This window comes from Saimiri boliviensis, chromosome 4, assembly GCF_048565385.1.
Source record: "Saimiri boliviensis isolate mSaiBol1 chromosome 4, mSaiBol1.pri, whole genome shotgun sequence".
Taxonomy (NCBI): Eukaryota; Metazoa; Chordata; class Mammalia; order Primates; family Cebidae; genus Saimiri; species Saimiri boliviensis.
This window is the reverse complement of record NC_133452.1, coordinates 10,053,481-10,077,922: the sequence shown is the minus strand read 5'-3', so window position 1 is coordinate 10,077,922 and position 24,442 is coordinate 10,053,481. Positions and strand designations below refer to the sequence as shown.

At 51.1% G+C, this 24,442-nt stretch overlaps 1 protein-coding gene across 4 annotated transcripts in view; it reads left to right on the top strand.

Annotated features, from left to right (window-relative positions):
• Positions 1 to 10,215: 10,215 nt before the first annotated feature.
• SLC22A1 (solute carrier family 22 member 1) overlaps positions 10,216 to 24,442 on the top strand; it is a 35,923-nt gene continuing 21,696 nt past the window's right edge. The window contains exons 1-6 of one of the 4 annotated variants that reach the window (XM_010344322.3): positions 10,216 to 10,915; positions 17,757 to 17,860; positions 19,649 to 19,803; positions 21,359 to 21,527; positions 23,210 to 23,324; positions 23,534 to 23,640. In XM_010344322.3, coding sequence (XP_010342624.3) covers positions 10,505 to 10,915; positions 17,757 to 17,860; positions 19,649 to 19,803; positions 21,359 to 21,527; positions 23,210 to 23,324; positions 23,534 to 23,640 — 1,061 coding nt within the window. In that variant the 5' untranslated portion in view covers positions 10,216 to 10,504. Of the gene's footprint in view, positions 10,916 to 10,958; positions 11,388 to 17,756; positions 17,861 to 19,648; positions 19,804 to 21,358; positions 21,528 to 23,209; positions 23,325 to 23,533; positions 23,641 to 24,442 lie in introns of those variants that run through there. The other 3 variants (XM_010344321.3, XM_003933778.4, XM_039467925.2) reach the window with 3 other exon arrangements.

Genomic DNA, 24,442 nt, shown 5'->3' with positions numbered 1-24,442 from the left:
AAATTAAAATGAAAAGGCTTATAGGATAGAATATAGAAAAAAGGGGTATTTACAGAATATTGTTATAAAAATAGGATAGGACAGTTCTCAAAACATCAGCAACAACAAAATCACCTAGAAACTTGTTAGAAATGTTACTTTCTGTGGATTAGGATGAGGACAAATCACAGTTTTTGTGGAATGTTAGGAATGTAAAATGGCGCAAGTTTTACGGAAAAGTGTCTCAGTTCATCAAAGAATTAAAGTTAGAATTACCATATGATCCAGCAGTTCCACTTTTTTGGGTATACCCAATAAGAATTGAAAGCAGGATCTTGAAAAGATATTTGTGCCCTTATGCTTGTAGTAGCAATACTCACAATAGCAAAAGGTAGAAGCAACGTAAGTATCTGTGAGTAGATGTCAGAAATAAAGGAAATGTGGTAGATGCAAGCAATGAAATATTGCTCTGCCTCAGGAAGAACGCTGGCCACCTGGTGATTTAAGAATACTTTGGGCTGGTCTGATTGTGCAAGTTAAAGGACTGATGGGTATCTAGGTCTTGCCCTTCTTGGCGATTGGGTCACGAGGAACCAGTGTATGTGTCTAACTGGGAGGTGGTATGGATGAGACTGGATTTCTGGAAATACCCTTTACCAACTTCCGAAGAATCCCATGGCTCAGGGAGGTCCACTCATGCCCTTTCTTAAATCTCTGGCTCCACTCTGTTGATTCACAGTTAGTTGGCTTCTTGTGCCCTTAAGCCAAACTTGCTGTCGGTTCTGGATGTTGTTTTGTGAGAATGGGGTCAACTGGCAGAAGTGGTGCAGGTGAGCTGTGGGCGCAAGGTGGCAAGATAGCCATGCTGAGTTTGGGGACAAAGTGGCCCAGGGATGTTGTGTAGGTAAGGTGGAAGCAAGCCCAGAACTTGGAGCCTGCTGTGACTGTTGCAGTAAGGAGTTTGAACTTGTCCTGAAAGCAGCTGAGAGCCATGGGAGGGCAACATTGGCTTTTGAGAAAGATAGTGTAGAAGAAAGAAAAGAGATGGAGACGCTTCTCCATCCAGATGGGAGGTTGGGCACAGGAGCTGTGGCTGTGCTGAGCTGAGAAGCCTTAGACTCTGACTGCAAGGCTCTCTCTGGGAGGAAGCCAGGTCGTCTTCTTAAAGATAGAGGTACAGACTGAAGTTAGGCTGTGAATGGTCAGTTATTTGTATTTCTTTACCTCTTAACGCCATTTTGTAGTTTGACCAGTTTGCAAATAAAATTGAATAAAAAGTAATTGATAATGTCATTTCGATGTTCAAAATGAACCTTGAACAGTGTTTGATGGAAACACAGTCTAGTGAGTGGAGTTCCTGGTTGTCACACCTGGGACGGTAACACGAGGGGCTCACACCCCAGGTGAAGTCATCTGGTGCCACTCAGCACCATCCTGGAGAAAACAGCCATGGGACGCTGGCCTTGGTGACAGCCAAGAAGTGATGGCAGGTTGCTAGAGACAGGGTGGAGCACAGTGCCCCAGAAGGAAGCGGGAGCTCAGGTTCAAAAAAGGACTCGTGACCTCGCCCTTGGCTTCAGCCTTTTATTTTTATTTCTTTTAAAACATTTTGAGACAACATACAGACATCCTAACTTACAGGACAATTCTTTTGCCCTGAATCCTTTGAGACTAAGTTCCCTCCCATCACCAGGCATTCCTACGGACGGGGACCTTCACATGACTAAGATGCCACCATCAAAACCACAATATGTGGGGACGGTACTGCCAGCTAAGCCTCAGTGCTGTTCAGGTGTTGACAGTTGTGACAGTGCTGCCCTTTCCAGTAGAGGAACCAGTGATGGTCACATTTTGCATTTGATCACCATGCCATTTGGTTTACTTCTGCCTGGAAAGTTTCTCCTTTCTGTAACTTCCATGACCATGACACATGAAGTCACTCTTCTCACCTGTCCCACGTCTGGGGAGGGGTGGGGTGCCTGCTTTGCTCTGCCCCATCCAGTGGCTTTAGGACTCAGCTGTTAAGGAACAACAAGGGAGAGGGCCCTTGAGTCTAACTGCAAAAATCATGCTTGAACTAGAAAATCTTGTTGGCATACGTACGGGTTGTCCTATAGCAACATTTTCTAAAGTGTGCCCCATGGAACACGTGTTCCGTATGATGTTAACAGATGTCCTGCAAAAAATGAAAAGGACCTGTATTCTAATAAGTTTGGGAAATGCTGAAGTGAAGTGAAACAGCTTTTCTTGGCATGAGACCTCTCAGAGTCTTTAAAGGAGAACTGCTGAGCACACAGGAAATCACAGTAGAAAACAGCCAGCAGGCCTCCAGGTATGCAGCAATTCCTAGACATTTGCCCGTGTTCCGTGGGGGACCTGGCGGCCTGTGGACCATGCACGGGAACTTCCTTCCTGTAGTGAGTGTCTGCTGTTTTCCAGGGGCTCCCACGGAGCACACTGGGTGGGTGGTCTGTGTGAGACATCACTGTTGATGAGCAGTGAGGCCCAAACAGGTATGTGTGTATATATAAACAAACGCTCAGCACCATTGATCATCAGGGAAAAGCACATCATCAACAGCCTGCTAGAATGGCTACTGTCAGAAAGACAAATGATAGCAAGCGTGGGTGAGGATGTGGAGAAAAGTGAACACTTGTCCACCTTTGGCGGGAATGTAAATTGGTACAGCCATATGGAAAAGAAGTTCCTCAAAAAATTAAAAGCAGAGCTACCAGCCATCCCGCATGTGGGTGTATATCCAAAAGAAATGACATCAGTGCCCTGAAGAGATCTCTGCAGCCCCTGTTCATTGCAGTATTATTGACAACAGCCAAGATAGGGAAACAGTCTCTGTCTACTGACAAATGAAGAAAGATGGATAAAGAAAATGTGTGTGTGTGTACACACACAGTGGAACACTAAGTCTTGAAAAGAAGGAAATCCTTTTATTTGTGACAACATGGATGAGCCTGGAGAACATTAATGCTAAGTGAAATAAGCCAGACACAGAAAGAAAAATACTGCATGATCTCATATGTGGAATCTAAAAACGTTGGACTCAGAAGCAGAGAGAGGAATGGTGGTTACCAAAGGCTAGAGGTGTGGGAAATGAGCAGATGTTGGTGAAAGAGTACATAGGTGCAGCTGTGCAGCATGAGTGACTTCTGGGGACCTGCCGTGCGGCAGAGTGAGCTCCGGAGACCTGCCGTGCGGCATGAGTGAGTTCTGGAGACCTGCCATACGGCATGGTGATTATGATACTGCTTTGTATATTTAAAATTTTCAGAGAGTAGATCTTGTGTTCCTTCCCTTCTCCAAATAAAAGGAAATTATTTGAGGTGATGGACATGTTAACTAGCTTGATTGGGGCAATGATTTTGCAGTGATATGCATCTCAAACATTTGACCCTTGAACAGTACAGGTTTGAACTCCATGGGTCTAGTATACGTGGAATTTTTTTTTTTTTTTTTCAGTAAAAGTTACACCCAGTGTTTCTGCCCCTACTTCTACTTCTTCTGCCTCTGACACCCCAGACACAGCAAGACCAGCACCCCTTCCTTCTCCTCTTCAGCCTACTCAAGGTGAAGATGACTAGGCTCAAGACCCTTATAATGATCCACTTCCACTTAATGAATAATGTATTTTCTCCTCATGATTTTCTTAGATTTTTTTTCTGTATTTTCTTGTAAGAAGTGGAACACTAAGTCTTGAAAAAGAAGGAAATCCTGTCATTTGGGGCAACATGGGTGAGCCTGGAGAACGTTAATGCTAAGTGAAATAAGCCAGACACAGAAAGAAAAATACCACATGATCTCCTAGTCATCTTAATACAGTCTATAATACATTACAGCATCCAAAATATGTGTTAATTAACTGTTTTTATTATTGGTAAAGCTTCTGGTCAGCAGTTGGCTATATTGTTAAGTTTTAGGGGAGTCAAAGTTATATGCGGGTTTTTGACTGTGTGTGGGGTCCATGCTCCTAATCCTTGGGTTATTCAAGGGTCAGCTCTACGTAATTTTTCTGTCCATTACACCTCAATAAAGCTGGATAACAGCAAAGCCCAAGAGACTATGAAGGCCAAGAGAAAATCAGTCTGTGCCGCGCCAGCACCCGTTCTCCCCAGAGGCAATCCTCACTTCCTCCTCTCAGCTTTGTTCCCTGTCAACTTAAAATCATGAGGGTCATAAATTTGGAAAGGAAAGCTTTATTTCTTATAAAGGGTCACAGCCTGCAAAGCAGCCATCCTGGCAGCCTGGGAAGTGTAGCCTCTGGCAGAGACCAAAAGCAGGCACTTGGGAGAGAGGGAAGGATGGGACAGGAATTTATGCCGAATGTTTTGGCCAAGCGTACATATTCAACAGGTTGTAGGGCGGAGCTGTGAATATTCATGAAAGGAGCACAGGCAGATGTAAACAAACTTTCCTGTTACATTACATCCCATGATCACTTTGGGGTGGAAACTTGACATTTAAATGTATTACAGTTAGGCCCTATGTGTCAAACAGTGAAGCAGGGACATGAACGCCTTCAGTGCATGCCTCAGTTAACTGGATAGAACCAGTCCATGCTCGGTGCTCTCCTACCCAGAGAAAGTCACTGAAATCAGTCTCTTGTTCAATCAAAGCTGTAGTTATGGCTGGTGGAGCAGGTGGTCAGCCAGCGTCTGACCATAGGTGGTGAGCTGCAATTGTTGCAGTATTGCTGATCTCCAAGCCGCTGTGTATTTAGCTGCTAGAGAAAGAGAAAAAACAAACTTTGTGGCGATTATAACCTTTTTTAAGTGTAGGAGTGCCTGACTTAACCCTTGCCTGGCATGGCCCTAGGTCATGTTTATAATTCGGCAGCTTATTGCCACAAAGAGTCTGATTTGCCACCTCACAGTCTGTTCTGCTACCTTATGATCTGTATTTTAACACCCCTAACAGAGTGCTCTCTCCTTCGGGTCAAATTCTCTAAGTTAGCCTTGGCATTGACACTGCCTAAATACTGGAGCCGTTGAACTGATGCTTCTGACCCGTTCCCACACTTGCTCTCCCACCTTTGGGTGCTGGGGTCGGTTGCTATGGGTTGAATGACATTCCCCCAAATTCACATGTTGAACTCCTAACCCCAGGACTTCAGAATGTGACCTTATTTGGAGGTAGTGTCTTTAAAGAGATAATTAAGTTAAAATGAGATAACATGAATGGGATGTAATTTAATATATGCGTCTTTATAAGATGAGATTAGGATGCAGACACACCGATAATGGCCAACTGGAAGCCAAGGAGAGAGGCCTCAGAAGAAACCAAACCTGCCTACACCTTGATCTTGAACTCCCAGCCTTTAGAAGTGTGAGAAAACAAATTGTTTAAACTACCCAGTCCGGGGTACTTTAAGGTGGCCTGAGCAAACTATCCCAGACACCCAGCCACCTTCCCATCGCCAGTCACGCCATGCGTGAACATACATGCTGGGCACTCCCCAAGACCCTGTGCCCCTGGGAGAGCACACAGAACCCCATATCATGATTCCTCCCATCGGAGCTGAAGGAAGACAGAACATGCTCACCTGCAACATGCCACTTTAGCCTAAGGAGTATTTGACACTGGACACAGTTAAGAAGCAGCAAATGTATTCACCTGAAAGCAGGACATACATTTTTTAAAGGTGTCTCTCCTTGGCTCTCTTAAGAGTTAATCACAAAGACAGCTGCAGACTCTGCTCAGCTTGGAGATGGCAGCAGAGGTGTTCACGTAACCAGCCTCCCTAACACCTTCTCCACCCTGAGCTCCCTACGTGGTACAGACGCCTTCTGGCAGTGCCACCCCTGGAAGCCTGAAGCCATTCTCCTTTGTCCTCGCATTTTTCTATAAAGAATTTGTTCTTAGTGAAGATACTGCCTATGCCAGAGCTCAAAGCCTCTCTTTCAGTTGCTCTTTCCTGAGTTTCTCTCGTGTCTGTGTGAGATGCACATGCTAGAAACTTGATTTTCTCTTATTAATCTTTTAGTTTTTTATAGGGGCGCCAGCGGAAAACCAAAGAGTACACAGAATAGGATTTTTTTCCTCCGCTACAAAGTTCCGTGTAGGAAGGCATGAGCATTTCTCTTCCTATCACAAGTGCCTATGCCATGGAACCTGGGCTAAAATGGACATTCGGGACCTTATTTTTGAACAGCTAGGAGAATGAGTGGATTTTCTACATCACGTTTTCAGTAGCTCCTGGGAACAGCTAGCATAATGGGCCACGAGGGCATGGAGGGTGGTGAGTGGACGTGGTGGGGCCGCCTGGATGACCGGCCTGGCCTGGAGCCCCTCGTGGCTGCAGGTCAGCCTCCCTGTGTGGGCTCTGCTCGCAGGTGCTGGGCCTCGTCTCTGGATTGGTTTGGGAGGGCTGCCATGATAAAGTACCACAGACTAGAGGCTTCACCACGGATATGTGTGTCTTCCAGTTCTGGAGGCTGGGAGTCCAACACAGGTATCGGCAGGCCTGGTTCCTGCTGAGGCTGTGAGGGAGAATCTGTTCCAGGTTTGTAGGACTGCAGGGTTTCCTTCCTGACTGGCACAAGGTGGGAAACAGCTAACCCTGGGGGCCCATAGAGGCCGGAAGCTTAGGACAGGCTGCGGGGCCCTGAGCACAGCCTCGGGGGTGGAGAGTGGCAGGAGCAGGAGTTTCCACCCCAGATATCTGCCCCCTCTGCACCTGAGACCACCAGGTGGGCAGCAGGCCCAGTGCCCAGTGACCAACTTGCTCAGTCATGGCTGATTTTCTCACACATACATGCTTCTCCAGAACTCCATCACAGCCCTTGGGGCCAGGACTGGTCTGCCGTGTTTGCTGACGGCCACTTCACTGAAAGGCATCTGGATTTATGTACAAATCTGGGCCTGAACCCGGCTCTTGCCTTCTCTGTTTCCAGGTGAGACCCGCCTCTGCTCTGGCTCCGGCAGCTGGCTTGATCACTTCTCCTCCCTGGCCTCGGGGGTCACTGAGAACTGGGACAGATGAGATGCCCACCAGGAATCTGTGTCTAGCTGGACATTAGTGAATTGGGTTTCAGCACAGGACGTTTTGGAAAATCAGTTCCTGGTGACAGGGTTTTGAGTGAGTTGATTTATTGAGACTTGACATAGAACCAGGCATGTGATTTTGGGTAGGTCACTTGCCCCCTTGGGCCTTGGTTTCTCATCTGCTGTAGATGGAGTATCATGGCTTCCATCGGATCAGGAGCGGGTGGCTCAGAAGGAGCCTGGTCTGTCATTCTAGATGCTCAGGTTGTTGGCAACGGCTTTTTCTCAGTTGGCCATGGCCCTTGGTCATGTCTCCCCTTTGCAATTTTGATAGCCTGGAATGTCTGGATCCAAACCATAGGGCTGGGAGACAGTGGAAAAGGAAGACTGCAGGGGTGGGTAAGGGCCCCCCTGCTCCCTGGTCCAGGCCAAAGAAAGGAGTCCTGAGCCCATTGAGCAAGCAGAGCCGGGGGGTAGCTGCTTTTTCCATGGAACAGGTGAGCAGTGGCACCAGGTTGGGCCTGGCCTGGCTGCTGGGAAGGTGATACCACAGAGGGGCCTGGCTTCTTCTCAAAGTGTGCTGAAAGTGGGCCCCTTGCACCCTGGCTGCTTCCCAGCCATGTGCCAGGCACTTGTATCAGGGCTGTGGGCACACGAGGGCTGGCACTGAATGTGTGCCACCATCAGAGGGAAAAAAGAAAGAAAAGGAAGGAAAGAAAAGAAAGAAAGGAAAAAAAGAGAAAGAAAAGAGGGAGGAAGGGAAGGAAGGACCGAAAGAAAGAAGGAAAGACTGCAAGTCATCGTGCTGACACCCTAATGGGCAGTTGGGGACTGGAGTTGGTCCAGGGGCCTTTGGATAACACTAAGGTGTAGCTTTGGCCAACCCTCAGTTGCCCCAGGACCTCTTTCCAGTCCCACATGAGGGTTAGACCTCCATGACATAAAACTGGGTTTGAACAAAGCCAATATTGCCAACACCCAAGGGTGACGGGGGTAGACAGCATCTGCCCCAGCAAGCCTGTCCTCTGAGTCTTCAGTCCGGCAACCATGCTAGTAGTTGTTAATTGGCTGACACAAGCCTAGTGTTTTTCCTTGACTATTACGGACTTTAGAGACTCTGAAAAACAGGACAGAAAGCAGATTCGCGTTTACTGACCCTTCCACAGATCCCAGACAAGCCCCCCAAATGTTACAAGATCTTTGAGGTGTTGCTTTTTTTGTCTGGAGACCTCTGTGGCCACTGTGCCTTTGCCCAAATTCTTGTCCTGCATCCAGGAGGAGTGAGGTATGCAGGTAAATGAAAGGCGAAAAAGACTAAGACAAGCTTTATTGAGTGTTAACAACAGCTCAAAAAAGGTTCACAGTGGCTAGCTCCTCTTGTAGGCAGGTCATCTGGTGAGTGTTCAGTTCTCAGCAGAGGGGAGGCCCTGGAAAGAGTAGCTCCTCTCTGCAACTGGTCATCCCAATGTCTGCAGCTCTCAGTGGAGAAGAGACCTTGGAGAGGGTGGCTCCTGTCTGTGGTCAGGTAGTCTCTGCAGCTCTCAGCAGACAGTAGCTTCTTTCCACAGGTGGTGGTCCCATCATCCCATTGTCTCGAGCTATCAGCAGAGAGGCTAGCTCTTCTCTGCAGCTGGTTGTTCCATCCTCTCCAGCTATCAGCAGAGAGGGTGCTCCTTTCTGCAGCTGGTTGTCCTGTCATCTCTCTGCCCTCTTCATCTTCTGGCTGTCCTTTGCTCTGCTCTGGCTGAGCCCAGGGCTTTTATGGACCTCAGAAAGGAGGTCCATGCTGATTGGTCCATAGGCAGCCATGGGTGGGTTTGGAAGAGGCATCACGAGTCTCTACTTAGCTCGCGGGATTGGTAGCCTGGCCCTCAGCCTTCAGGACCTCCCTGGCCGGAAGGCGGGACCTTACTGGGGACTCGCCCCCTTCCACCCAGGACTCTGTCTGTCGCCTGCTGCCATTATGGCCCCAGGGCTCAGTTCCAACGGGTGCTCTGAGATCAGAATGGGCACCAGGAAAGGAGAGAGGCCAGGCAGTGGGAGCAGACAATTCTGAGCCTGCAGGGCCTGGGGTGGCAGGGGGGAGTCTTCCTGGGTCCCTGAGAGGGCAGGCTGCAGAGATGCCCAGGTCCTGCACCTGGGAGCGCTGCCACAGCTGCACCCAGGGAGTTCCTACCCTTCCAACTTGGAAGGGAGGTGCTTTCTGCTTGTCTTAGGCTCCTGCGTGCTCTGTGGAGCAGGATGCCCGGGTCTGCAGTGGTGGGTCAGGCAGTCGTAGCTGCACCCAGGAAGGCAGATCCTGCCTGCTCCTGGCCGCCTCCAAGAGTGGACATTTGGGTGGCTGTAGTCCTGCCTAGGAAGGCAGGGGTCCCACCAGCTCCATGGAGTGTGCAGCCCCAGCCAGTGCCTCCCTGCTGCAGCTGGCATGATCACAGCACCTGCTGCCATCACCTTTGTGAGTAGCTCCCCCAGTGGACCATAGGCTGCTTGGAGTTGGGGACTGTCTCATCTCTGTGTCCCGGAGCGTGGCACACTGCTTGATATATATAGGGACTCAGCAGGTAACTGTGGAATGAACAGAGGATCCAACACGTGAGCTGGTGAGGAGTCCCTAGGTGGGCAAAGGTGGCTTAATAAATCCGGAGAGCTTGCTCTGGAGAAGAATGAGGTTCAAGTACAGCACTTAGGGCAGCCAAGATGGGCAGATCACCTGAGGTCAGGAGTTTAAGACCAGGCTTGCCAACATGGCGAAACCCCATCTCTACTAAAAATACGAAAATTAGCTGAGTGTGGTGGCCCATGCCTGTAGTTCCAGATACATGGGAGGCTGAGTCATGAGAATCACTAGAACCAAGGAGGTGGAGGTTGTAGTGATCCATGATCGAGCCACTGCACTCCAGCCTGGACCACAGAGAAAGACTCCATCTCAAAAACAAAAAACAAAAAACAAACCCCAAATTGGGTGCAGTGTATACCTCTTGGGAGATAGTGCACCAAAATCTCACAAATCACTACTAAAGAACTTATGTAACCAAATAACACCGTTCCCCCAACACCTATGGAAAAGAACTTTAGAAAAAGACTTAAATGGTATCACAGAAGTAATTAGCCAAATACAGCACCTAGTACCTGGCTGTCACCCAATACTTGCCTCATATCATCACATCTAGAAGGAAAACCTTTTCTTTGGAAGAGCCCTGAGGGGCTGCTGGGGGTTCGCTCGGCTGCTCTCCTGTCCTCCCCTCGCTCTGTGGCCGAACTCCAGTTCTCTTAGGGCTTAGACCCCACTAACTCACTCCCTGGCAAAGCAAACAATTTGATCAGGCAGCCACCTGCATTCTCCCTTTTCCTGAAATCAGCACCATGGGGTAAAAGATTATTTCTACTTGGTTGACTTCCAGATGTTTCACTCTTGGACAGCAAACTGATTTCAAACCACTCCTTTTCAAAGATCTATAAGGGAGACATTGCACCTGGGTACTGCAGCCCAGAGCAGGTCCGGCCACGGCCATGAGCGTGCTGAGTCATCATGCCCACCGTAGACGACATTCTGGAGCAGGTTGGGGGGTTTGGCTGGTTCCAGAAGCAAGCCTTCCTCACCCTATGCCTAATCTCATTTGCCTTCGCACCCATCTGCGTGGGCATCGTCTTCCTGGGCTTCGTCCCTGACCACCACTGCCAGAGCCCCGGGGTGGCTGAGCTGAGCCTGCGCTGCGGCTGGAGCCCTGCAGAGGAGCTGAACTACACGGTGCCCGGCCTGGGGCCCGCGGGCGAGGCCTTTCTTCGCCACTGCAGGCGCTATGAAGTGGACTGGAACCAGAGCACCCTCAGCTGCGTGGACCCCCTGTCTAGCCTGGCTGCCAACAGGAGCCACCTGCCCCTGGGCCCCTGCCAGGACGGCTGGGTATACGACACGTCTGGCTCCTCCATCGTCACCGAGGTAAAAGAGCCTCTGTAACACGGGGTTCCTGGGACAGGGAGAGATCTAAAGTAAATCCTACCAGGCTCAGTTCCACATCAGGAAAGAGGTGGGGCCGTGTTTTAGTGGGTGTTTGGCTGTGTCCTGGGCATGGGGCATTCTTTTCTCTAGTTAATCCACCACGAACTCTGGGACTTTGATGGGGAAGCTGAGGCAGGAGAGACCAGCCAGCACTGTGGGGAGCCAGGTTGCTGGGTTGCTTGAACAGGAGTCGTCTGGGAGACCAGCAGCCTCTCTTATCATCCCACTGACTTCTCCCAGAACTACCAACTTGCTCTGGGCCCTGTTCCCCACCAATAGTACTGTGGCTCCTCCTTCCACTCACGAGCAATGACAAGTGACCTAAACGATGGTGCTGAAGTGGCCTGGGAACCGCCCTGGCTTGGGAGTCAGAATATCCCAGCTGTGTCCCTTATTAGCTGAGCATCACTGGGTAAGTCACCGCCTCTCTGAGCCTCATTTCCTCATCAGTCAACCAGAGGTGATGACAGCTGCCTCACAGGGAGGCGAGGTTCAGCTGGGGTCTGTGAAAGCACTGAGCAAATCCAAACTGAGTCACCCCGTGCAGTACGATGGGGCCGCGGGGACAGGGCGACGGCATCAAAGCGCCCTTGCTCATGATGGGGAAAGAATGTGGTAGCGCTTTTCATTAAAAATCAGGTTATTTGAGCATTTTGCCTTGAGAATCTTTTAGTAAAAAGTGCCACCACATTTTTTTCCCCATCATGAGCCCTTTTGAAAGGGATGTATGGTAACAAATGTGGACACTGGGTGAGTTGGAGAAGCCGTGGGCCAAAGCCAGTCAGAGGCTCTCTGTTAGTAGGGAGCAATGGCGTGGTTTTGGCACGGGCACTACTCCCCTGAATTAAGAGGTAACTGGGCCCTCCTTGCTTCTGTCTGCCCCCACTACCCTCACCTAAGCTCTCAGGGATTCTTGGGTCTCCCTTCTTCCTCTCTTCCCCTTCCTGAATGGCTTGAGTGGTGACACATTTAGAGATGTTACTGGAGGAAACATAGGGTCCCTCCCCTCTGGGCCTGAGCATTGCTCTCCCTGCTTGCCTGGGGCAAAAATGTGCCCAAGCGATGCGCTTTAGCATGCTGAAGAGGCATCTGGTCTCCACGGCATCCTCCAACATTGGATGACAAGTTAGGCGGCCCACTTCCCAGGGATCTCCAACCATCCGACAGGCCCACTGGGAATCTAGAGTAGACCAGGATGGGGATGCATTTGTTCTCTGGGGCTGAGGCAGACTCTGCTTTGAGGAGATCAGATGTAGTTGCCCTCCCATCACACGTCCATCCAGCATGCCCTGCATGCTCACTCTGTCCTGGCGCTGGGTGTGATGCCGCGCGGGAGACACAGAAGAAGATTGTCAGGTTCCTCGAGGAGTCTGCAGTCTTGCGGGGACTGAGAGGGGATGGGGGAGGGTGGAAAGAATGAGACCAGTGTCCATTTAATGACCGCCCAAGGCCGCCTGTGGTGAGTGCCATGAGCAGTGCGGAAAGGGGCTGGTGGGCTCTAAGGAAGCTGAGATCTCAGCTGCTGAGCTCTGAGCTGATCATGGACATCTTCCAGGAGGAGGTGGCTTTGAGCTGAGTCTCCAGTGGTATTTTGACCAGCAAGGAGAGGGGGCAGGTGGGAGGGGAAGTAGATCCCAGACTAAGTGGGGAGCTTGAGCCCAGGCTCAGGGCCCAGGGAGTGTTTGGTGCGTTCAGGGTGCAAGGAACCCTGATATGAGGGTCATGTCTGGGAGTTGTGGGGAGAACACTGGTGTCTAACCTTGGGACCAGAACATGGAGTGCTTGGTGTGGGGTTGCTAGATACAATACAGGACGCCCAGTGAAATTCGAACCTTTGAACTTCAGATAATCCAGTTGGATGGGATACTTACATCCCAGATACAGCATGATATTTGATTCTGATAACAGACTGTGAATGCAAATATTGCATGAACATATTTATTCTAAAAGAACAATTATTTATCTGAAGTTCAGATTTATCTGGGCATTCTGTATTTTTATGTGCAAATCCTGGCAACCCTACCTTAGTGCCCAACAAAGGATTTTGGGTCTTATTTGGGCAAGCAAGCAGGGCGATCCTAGCTGGACCTTGCGAATGGATGGGAAGGGGTGATGGTGGGATTGGAGACTTCAGGAGAGGTAGAGAGGTGCACGAGGGGGCCAAGAGCCTGGGTGAGAAGCACTGGCCAACATGGTTCTTGTGGGAATGAAGGGAAGAAATGATGTAAGAGATGCCAGTGTTGCCAGGGCTGGGGAGCAAAAGACCAGCTTGGTGGAGGGCTCTGGCTTGAGGGGCATGGACAAATGGAGGTTTTGAACACCGATCTGGGAGCCCCTGAGAGGCAGCTGTGTGGGCAGGTGGAGGAGCCTGGTAAGAGGGGACCTTGGGGCACAGCAGGAGTGGGGAGGCCGGGACATACGAGAGTGGCCCGAGAGGGCTTTAGAACAGCTTGCCTGTCCATGACAGCTGTGGAGGGGGCTTCCATAACCCAAGACAGAGAGCCCTGGGGAGGACTGTGGGAATATCCTGGAACTCTGATTGGCAGAGACTGAAGAGGATATGGTTTTAAGAGAAAGTGTTCATTTGGGGCCACGCGGAGGTGGAAGGGTGGTGGCGTTCATGTGAAGATTTTCCGAGGTGACTGGAAGCCTGGGGATAGATGGGAGGGTGACGGAAACTGGCTCCTGTGTAGGAACTGTCTTCCACTTTAACCCAGCTGCCTTGGCCCCAGCTCCTCCTCCAAAACTAAAATTATTGTTGGGGAATCAACCTTGGTCGTTCACTTCTGCAGAACTAATTTTTAACCTAGCATTGCCTTGGACTTTGGAACTTGTTTTAGGAGGGAAGATGAGCTGATTTGTTTAAACACCAAGTTTAACTACCACCCCAAGACCAGGGCTAAGGCCATGAGGTCCACTGGGGGAGGAATGTGGGTATTTTCCTGACTTTTGACTCTCCTCTGCCAGTCCTGGCTTCAGTCAGCCCCGACACCGGCCAGGTGTCTTCCATCAGCCATGGATGCTGAGCAAGGGAAAGGGGTTTCAGGCCGAGGGAGACGCAGGTAGTTACATCAGGGTTTCCCAAACTTGCCTGATCCTCAGGATCGCCTGGATTCCTATTCGTGACTCACTGAGGCAGAATCTGCAGGGAATCTGTGGTTTCACCAGGACCCTGAGTGGTTCTTGTGATGAAGCAAATAGGTTGCTTTATAACTGTCCCAGAAAGAGCTGCTCCAGCCCTGGTGAAATCCCACCTTCCACCTTCCACCCCATCCCTACCTTTGTGCAGCCCCAGCTTCTCCCAGGGCCCGGCCTACCTTCTCAAGGTACACAGATGTGTCGGGGGCCTCGTGGTTGGGCTGGTGTTTGGGAGGAGAGGAAGCATGGCAGGTTTACAAGCTTTGCAGGTGGCTCTAGAAACTGATCCTCAGGGAAGCCTGGGGGCAGTCAGTTCTCTGTGGAGGAGGCGTTAGAAGGTGGGATGCGCTCCGGCTCCAGGAGCTCCTGGCTCCACACACAGTCCTGGGGCAAGATGGCAACCAGGTGTTTCAGGAAGGCGGTAGGCACATCTCACAGAGATGCCGACTTGCAAAGATTATAACGAAAACCAGGCAAACAATGGCTGAGAGGAGAGTAAGCTGAGGCCCCGGGCAATAATTCCACATCTTTCCCCGACCCCTGCAGCTTGAGTGAAACCTTTTGCAGCAGACCACGGGTGGAGGCTGCAAAGAGAGAGTTGGAGACAGACCCTGGGACAGCCAGATCAGCCCAGGGAGGACATGTCCTGTGTATTCTGTGGCAGAACACAGGGCAGACAGGAAGAGAACCGCAGGCTGTAAAGGGTTAACACATTGGGTGGGAAACCTAGGAGGCGCTCCATGGAGAAGATACATTTTAAGCTGAATTTTAGAGGAAATCGACATTGGGATTGGCAGAGGACACGAGAGTGACACTGAGCAGCAGCTTGTCACATGCCCCAGAGCTGTACAACCCACGGGAGCAGACGCTGGGGTCTGGACAGAAGACAGTTACTAGGAGAGGCTTGTATTTGTTTCTGAAATTCAAGTGGTAACACAGAGTTTAATCCATATTTCAGGAAAAAAATGTGCTCATGTCAAGGAACTAGTCAGTCCATCAGACAGAATCCAGGCTGGCTGAGTTCAGAGTCCTTGAGGCCTTGAACATTGTTTTGTTTTTGAGAGAGTCTCGCACTGCCATCCAAGCTGGAGTGCGGTAGCTTGAACACAGCTCGCTGGAGCCTCAACCTCCCGGGCTCAGTCGATCTTCCCACCTCAGCCTCCCAAGTAGCTGGGACTATAGGCACATGATACCATGTCTGGCAAATCTTAAAATATTTTGTAGAGACAAGGTCTCACTCTGTTGTCTCAGCCTGGGCTCAGGTGGTCTTCCTGCCTCAGACTCCCAAAGTGCTGGGATTAAGGTGTAAGCTACTGCACCAAGCCAGCTCTGAATGTTCGACCCAGGATGGGCATAGCATGGCTCAAACTAGAAAGTTTAGAGATTTGAGGGTTGGAAGTGGGGTAATAAAACCAGTTTCTAAAATAAAAGGGCTTATTATTTATTAAAGCTATTTGCAGGTGATTTCTCCCCTCCAGTGCACACAGCAGCCCTATGGGTGTGATGGAACGGGTATAACACGTGTTTCGGGCTGAGAAACTGAGGCCCAGAGTTGTGAAGTGACTTGCTGCCATCACACGTGACAGTGTTCTGGTTAGGAAAGCTACGGATCTGATGCAGATAGAGCGGTGCAGAGGGATGGGGGCGGGAAGGAAGGATGTGTCCGCCACCCCGGAGGGGCTGCGCCGGAAACTGAAGGGGTTAAGAGGCCCCCAACACCTTCTGTTCTCCCTAGAGTCCACTCTTTCTGCCTGTCTCAGCTCTAAAGAGGAAGGGGCCATTCTTCTGCCCTCTGGCCTCTACCATGCCTAGACATGTGTGAGTGTCACCATGCTCTGTGCTGTGGGAGGTGGGGCTCTTGGATCTCCCTCTGCTCCTGGTTTTCTTCCTCAAGGCCTCTAAATGCAGGGAGCATCTGCCTTCTCCAAAAACCCAAACAAAACAAGCCCTTCTCAGCAGCCCGTGCCTGTCTTTTCCTCTGTCACCTCCACCTTGCTACCTCCCGTCTGCTGGCTTTTGGTGTAGGGCAGCCTCTGATGTCCTTCTAAACCCTGGCCACCCCCACACGTGACCCTAAAGCACAGTCTATCCCAGGCACCCCCACTGTCTTTGCTTCCCTCCTCTGGGGTTGCCACTCACAGCTCCAACAGTGACAATAGAAGGTTCAGAACTGTTGGTGTCATTTATATAACTAAATACATAATCACCAATATGTAATTAATGAGGGATCTTTGGCCAATTCTGGAAAGCATGTCATATTTCTCTTGGTACATTTCTGTTTTAGAAAAATTACTTCCTTGGCTATATTTCTCTTAGAAATCTTACGTAGCAGTCATGTCTCTTCTGAGAAGACATTTTGCTGCCTTTTCCAAAGATATTTTGTCCTTCGATAACCAACTACCAATAGCAAGGCTCTTGACAACAGCCTCTTTAATTCCTGCGTGATGGGAGTGGTACATGCTATTAGGAATACAGTCAACCCCAGAACAATGCAGGGGCAGGGACACCAAACCCCTGCAGACAACTGGAAATGCACGTGTAAGTTCTGACTCTCCCGAAACTTAACAACTAACAGCTTACTATTGATTGGAAGGAAGCTCTGCCAATCATACAAATAGCCAATGAACACGTATTTTGTATGTCATATGTATTACATGCTGTATTCTTTTTTTCTGTTCATAAGCCTTTTCCATGTCAGTTCTTAAAAATATACTTCTCTAAAAACGTGTATAAAATTCTATAATAAGATTGCACAATTTAAATATCGACTTTCTCATGGATGTTTAAATTATTTCTAATTTTTATGTCAAACCATGCCATAATGCATTCTTTGTTGGGATCTCTTAGTACACGTTAGTTATTGCTGATGTACAGGTACTAGATAAAGAACTGTTGGGTCAAGTAATTTTTTAAAATTGCATTTTAGGTTTTGGGGTACATGTGAAGAACATAGGGACACACGTGGCAGTGTGATTAGCTGCCTTCCTCGCCTTCACCTATATCTGGCATTTCTCCCCATGCTATCTCTCCCCAACTCCCCACTCCCCGCTCTCCCTCCCCTATCTCCCCCCAACATACCCCAGTGTGTGATATTCCCCTCCCTGTATATAAGAATACAATATATACTCTATTCTTACAATAAAGTAAGCTAGAGAAAAGAAAATGTTAAGAAAATCCTAAGGAAGAGAAAATATATTTGCTATTCATGAAGTGGAAGAGAATCATCATCAAGGTTTTCACCCTCATCGTCTTCACGTTGGGTTGGCTTGAGGAGGAGGGGAAAGAGGGCTTGGTCTTGCTGTCCTGGGGGCAGAGGCAGAGAAGCTGGAAGAGGTAGAAGGAGACACAGGCACACTCGGCGTAACTTTTATTGAAAAAGGAATCGATTTATAAGTGGACCCGTGCAGTTCAAAGCCATGTTGTTCAAGGGTGAACTGCATTTGATATTTGCTGAGCGATTCATCAGAAACCTTCTATCGTGTCTTATGAAAATGTCGTGGGAGGAAGCTCTGTGAAACAGCCTGGGGATGCTGAGTTTCATGAGATGCGTTTGCTTTGCTGAAGAGAGGATGGAAGCGGGTAGACCTGACTCACACGTGGTTCTGTGCTTTCGGTCCTTCTCCTGCTGTGGTGTGACCGGCAGTTCAACCTCGTGTGTGGTGACGACTGGAAGGTGGACCTCTTTCAATCCTGTTTGAACGCGGGCTTCTTCTTCGGCTCTCTGGGCTTTGGTTACATTGCAGACAGGTATGTAAAGGCCAGTCCAGGTAAGCCTCCTCCAGTGCCATGAGAACAGGTTCTGAGGGACAGTGGTGGGGAGTGTGAGCAGTTGGAATTGGCCGCAGAAGCTGCTGGAGATGAGATGCAGCGGTCCCTGCTTTGGGCCACTGGGGGGCTGCCAGGGGAGCGGTGGAGAGATCTGAGTGTGTTTCAGAGTCAGAGCTGCATGCAGATTGGCCAGTCTGGGGGGGCTGAGAGAAAGTGGGGACAGAGACCAGGTAGATGCTTCCAGCAAGTGCATGGTCGTGAGGCCATTTTGAGATGGGAGGTAGAGGATTCGGAATGGATTTTGTTGCAGCTGTTTATAGGGGAGGGGGCATGGAGGAAGGTAGAGCTCTATCTCGGAGGCGTTAGGTTTGGCCAGGATGTGTTGCATGGGCTGAGACATCTACGAAGAGATGCCAAGGAGCCACTTGGGTATGTGAGTGAGCTCTGGAAAAGGGTCTGGGCTGGAGTTCCATGTCAGGGGTTTGTCACCAGTGCTTGGTACTTAAGACTCTACAGCATATGAGGATGCACTGGCGAGAGTGTCAAGAGAGAACTGCAGCACGGAAAAGTAGGCAGGGAAAGTGCCCTGGCAAAGGAGACATAGGAGAAATGGCAGTGAGATCGCAGGACAGCTGTTCTCCAGGGCACTGTGGAAATGCACCAGGAGCTCCTGAGGAGGAGTGGTCAGAATCTGCTGTGGGGGCCTGGGCACCCAGGACAGGTTGGTTGGAGAAAACTGGAAGGCCAGAGAGTGGAGTTGTGTGGACAGCTCTAAAACAGCTGGGAGGGTCCAGAATGAGGATGCCGATGGGGGCGGGAATCAGGGATGCAGGAGGAAGAGACAGGCCAGGGGACCCAGGCCTGGGTGGGGGTCTGGGGCTCCACTTAGAGGAGGAGACAGGGAGAGGGGACAGAGAGCCAGGTGCTGCCCCAGGACACAAGGAGGGGAGACAGAGCCAGGTGCTGCCCCAGGAGACAGGGAGAGGGGAAGGAGCCACGTGCCGCTGCTGGGTCTGAGCATCCCTGGTGAGAAGATGTGGCTTCTGGCAGAAGTTCCTATGTTTTCATAAAGGGCGAGGGTTTACTGGCTGGGGTAGGGCCGTGCTGAGGAGGGGTGGAGGTCTGAGGCCAGGGGACAGAAAGTGGACACGTGAAGTGGCCTGGTGGGGGTGGCAGAGGGGATTGGGTGGGCAGGTGGGCAGGAGCATGGGCGGGCAGGCACACCCCGTGGCCTGGCCTTGGCTTCTTTCCTTGACTCTTGATTGAAAAGATCAGGTGGGAACAGTGTGATCCTAGCAAGTAATTTGCCCGTTTCATTCCTGAGAAAAGGAGAAGAGAAATAGCCCTGTATGGCTACACTATCAGAGCTGAATATGGCACAGGCAAGCTTCCATGATGGTTGATAAGACTGTGGGAGGAAGGAAGCCCGGTTTTGGCACAGCCTGACCCGTGGTGATAATGATGCCATCTGCTAAGTATGAAGTTAAGGCGAGGGGACAGCTGTGAGAACTGGAGAGGAGCTGTGGGCACTGCCTGGCTGAGCTGTGATGCTGCTGAGAGCACTCAGACTCCTCTTCAGACCCGGCAAGGGCTGCAGGGCTCTTTGGGACAGATGGGCTGGGCGGTGCACTGGGCATTGCTATCCTGATAGATCCTGGAGACAGTGGTGCGGTGGCCCCCGACTGCGACCCTTGGCATCCCACCGTGCATGTCTGACCCCAGATTTCAACCTCACTGCCTACCCTCCATGTCTCCTTGTCTTTGAAGGTTTGGCCGCAAGCTGTGCCTCCTGGCCACCGTGCTAGTCAATGCGGTGTCGGGTGTGCTCATGGCCTTCACACCCAACTACATGTCCATGCTGCTCTTCCGCCTGCTGCAGGGCCTGGTCAGCAAGGGCGCCTGGATGTCCGGCTACACCCTGAGTAATTATGCATGGGGCCGAAGCAGGTCCGGGGTAGAGTGGGGCTAGCCTAACGTGGGTGGGGGGCTTGTGTGTGGGGTCAGGGAGCTTGGGGAGCACCAGTTCCTTGTTATGTGGCTAGGGCAGGACACGGGGTAGAACGGCCTCCTCTCCTCTCTTTTTGTATCTGAGATACTTAAATGATCACTTAGATCAGTGATCTACTAATCAACTAATCTCTAGGGGGAACAAAAGACCCCATACTGATATGCTCGCAGTCAGGAGCAGGTGCAGAAGAGGAGACAAGTGAGAGAACATTCTAGCATCTTACATCGTAGCCAACAACTACTTAAAAGAAATACAGCAAACTCGACAGGCTTGAATGGCACTCAAGACTTCGGAGAGGAAACAGGAGCCAATAACAGAAGAGCCAGCCATCAGGGTGTTGAAAAGTTGAAGTGTGAATCCACACGAGGAGGTCTACATGCCAGCCTTTTTTCCTTTCAAATATTCTGTGAAGGTTAAGAATACAAAACAAAAAAACCCTTTCCCGGAGGGAGGTAGCCTAAGAGCTACCTGTACTCCCCAGACCCGTGGACAGGGCAGCGCACACAGCAGTGAGGATTAGCCACGCGTTTGCTCTTTAGTGGAGGAAAAAAGCAATAGCCACGTCTTGTCGTCTTTGTAAACAAGGTACTATCACTTGGCATTCAGGGAACTCATTCACAAGGGTCAAGAGGATCCACGGTCCCACCTTGAGAAGCCATGAACAGGCTGGTGAGCTGAGCTAGCTCAGCCCCATGTGTGTGGAGCCTGCGACAGGCTCTGCTGCTCGGCACTGTTTCACACATGGTTAGCGGGGCCGGCCCAGGGCCACATTCGCGCTCCAGCACCACCCGCAGCCCCTCCTCCCGCGACTCCCCTGATTTCCTTTCCCCTTGTTCATTTGTGTTCCCCATAACACGTATCACGCTGTAACATAGGATTGCATTCACTTATCTGGGACGTGCATCGTCTGCCATCCCTCATGGGAATGAGGCCTCCAAGGGCAGGACTCTACCTCCAGTGCTCACGACGTACCCCAGACACCCTGAACAGTGCCAGGTTCCCAGCAGGCACTCAACGATATTTGCTAAATCAGTGAACACCCCTGGGGTCCTGACAAATATTCCAGCTGAGTCTGGAGCTGGAGCAAAGCGTTGGGGAGGAGAGACCTGTCGGCTGAGTGCTGAAGCAGGCAGAGTGGAATGCAGATGGTGAAGGAGCAGGTGCAGAAGGGGACGGTCAGGGAAAAGCCAGAGAGTGAAGCAGCCTGGTGGATCTCTCGGGCCTTCTTTTGATGGGTCCACGGCCCCAGGGAAAAGGGGAGGCGTGAGCGCGGCTGTGGTTTGGGGGAAGGAGAAATGGGAGACACACAAGAGAGAAGCCTGGGAGCAGGTGGGGCTGGGCCAGGCCGGGTGGGGGCTCCCGGTGGGGAGACTAGCCGGAGGGGCCCGGAGCTTCTGAACGCACCGCGTCGGGCTCCTGTGCTGCGCTCCTGCGAGGAACCCGCATAACGACCACGCCTTCTGTTTCAGTCACAGAGTTCGTTGGCTCGGGCTCCAGAAGAACTGTGGCGATCATGTACCAGATGGCTTTCACGATGGGGCTGGTGGCGCTGACCGGGCTGGCCTACGCCCTGCCTCACTGGCGCTGGCTGCAGCTGGCCATCTCCCTGCCCACCTTCCTCTTCCTGCTCTACTACTGGTGAGGCCCTTCCTTCCGCCTACTGGGAAGGGGCACCCGCCACCCCTCCGGCTGCACTTTCTGTCCCCTCGTGGGACCGGGCTCATGGAGTGGAGGGCGCCTACACGCCGTCCTACAAAGGCCGTGGTGTCCACACACGTGACGCACGGGGCTGCATGGAGCCCGGCGTTTCCCACACGTACACCGCATGGGGCTGCACGGAGCGGGAGCTTCCCGCTGCTTGTACTGTTCAGGGTGTTGCGTTATTACCGGGCAACCCTGGTTAGGCGTGGAGCCACCCTCAGACACAGCCTCTTTAGACTGGCTCCCCCAGATAAAGGTGAGCCATGCCAAGAGTCGGACAGAAATCCAGGGAAACGCAGGGCCTCAGAATGTGCGTCTTCCAGAAACACAAGGCCGAGCCTGGCTCCCGGGTGAAGGAGGATTTTCTGTGGGCTGCTCGGTGGCCTTGGGGAATCTGTATCAGCGACTGGTCGTGGGAAAGCCTCCATACGTGGCAATTCTACTGCAACGGCCACTACTCCTGATGGTCCCCTAGAGCTCCGCCAAGGTGCTGCATGAAGTCAGATGTTCTGGATCTTCTTGACCCTCTCGCCCTTCCCCCTCTACACTTCCGTGCTGCTGTCGTCTCTCTTTTTCTCCCACGTCTTCATTTTTGTATACTATTGGTATTATTAATAAGACTGGGAAATCCTTCTCATCTAGCCATAGAGCAGATATCTGATCTTAACTGAATGAATGAAAGAAGGAAGGAACAGCAGGCCTGCTCAATGCAATGTTCTCTGGGAAATGCGCACACCGAGCCATTAGGAACCAGACCGGTCCAAACGAGGTGTTAATCATATTAGCTGTGAGTGCTTTGCAGGGTCTGAAGGGCAAAGAACTCCACGGGTCAGTTTTGATTGTGGTAGAGGGAAGAGGGGGTAGCAGAAAGGGCCACAGAAAGGAATTTCTCATCCCTCCACCTTTTGTCTTAGTTGTGCTGAGAGCAGACGTCATCTGTGGGTGACACTAGAGTTAACTCAGTCTCTCTAAATGAAAGCCGGCCTCTAAGAGTTGCACATGCCTGGCTGGGGAGTTCTGAGGAGCCTGCCCTCCCCCAGTCTGCATGGGCAGGCAGAGTGAGGCAATCAATGCCCGTGAGTTTTCAGAAGATCCTTCTGCCAGAGAGGCCCAGTCTTTGAGTTGTACCCTCCTCATTCCGTTTGAAATAGACAGCATGGTGTTGATCCGATTTTAAGTGGTGGTAAATACATTTTATTTTGTTTGGGAAGTACTTTGAAAAGTGTTCAACAGCTCTTGTATTACCTGGAGACATCCTGTTGTCATTGGGTGATGTACATGGAGCGTCTCCTCTGTGAGTGTTTTCCCTGGGGGACAAGGGCTGCCAGGGTCCAGGAGAGATGAGACCCCTGCTTCACAGAAGGAAGGCTACATAGGAAGTGACGGCTCCCTTTTGGTCTATAAATCTTAGGTTACACTAGGAGCATGAGTGACCTACAGAGCTCCCACCTGGGCCACGTAGGCAGTGCACAGTGACCCCAGGTCCTCAACTTCTTGGGGGGTTACAGTCCCAATGTGAGGAGGGCAGGCTGCACTAAGCACCAGCATCTCCCTGCTCAGGGCTGGGCGTCAGATGAATTTCAGGGAAGTTGCTGGGTAGTGATGTGTCGTGTCCGCAGGTGTGTGCCGGAGTCCCCCCGGTGGCTGTTATCACAAAGGAGAAACACTCAAGCAATAAAGATAATGGACCACATCGCTCAAAAGAATGGGAAGTTGCCTCCTGCTGATTTAAAGGTGAAGTCTAGGAAGGGGTGTCTTATGTCACAGAATCTGGGGCTGAGCTCTGGTGTGGAAGGTTCATCTGGGGCTGCCAGGGGAAGTGGCAGAACCTCTCCCTGTCATGGGTGTGAAGCACAGCAGGGACAAGTCTGACCTTGCTGGGGCCCCCCCGGGGCTCAGCTTGCAGCAGCGTGGTTGTGGCTGATGCTCTCCCTTCATCCTAGATGCTCTCCCTGGAAGAGGATGTCACCGAAAAGCTGAGCCCTTCGTTCGCAGACCTGTTCCGCTCCCCGCGCCTGAGGAAGCGCACCTTCATCCTGATGTACCTGTGGTGAGGGGCATTCCTGTTTGTTTTCTGGGGTAGAATCAGCATGCTCCTCCAAACACTGGGCTACCGATTAGAGACAGTGGAATACTCAGGTCGGAAAAGAGAAAGGAAACAGGAATTTTATTATAGTTGTGAGTGGTCAAAGAGCTTATTTTGCTTCTCCTTTGGGGATTGAATAATATGAAAAAGGCTTCATTTTAGTAAGGAGAATTTGTTACCCATGAAGGGCACTAGTGGGGTGAGTGAAATATGGGAAAGTATTTCTGGGGCTGCCTCCGTTCCATGTGGCCTCATCTTCTGGGAATAGCCAAGTCCTGACCCAGCGTCAGAAGGTGGACGAGAGCTCCCGGGGCATTCGAGGAGGAAGTTCCATTCCTCATATCTAAGCACCCTACAGACCCTACCTGAGTGTCTCTGTGCATTTGTTACCTTTTGACTAGAAAACTCACACCCATGTGAACCTACTCACACACGTCTTGCACAGTCCCAGGATTTGCATGCTCCCCCAGCTGCTGTCACGAGCAGGAATCCCCTGCCCTCCTCCCTGAGAGGATGCTGGCTCACCTCCTCCACACAGGGCTTTCCCCTCAGCAGACAGTGAGGGCCCCGCAACCGCGCTCGGGGCCTCGGCCCTTGGGCCGGAGCAGCTCGGCTACCCAGGGGCACTTGTTTGCCCCTGGGGTCCTGCATCCAGCCACATGCTGGGCCCATGAACCTTTGCAAATAGCCCCATGTGTCTGGCGGGCTTCCATGGATACTCAGTGTTGGACTCAGCATGGTGGCTGGGACTGGCCACTGCGATGGA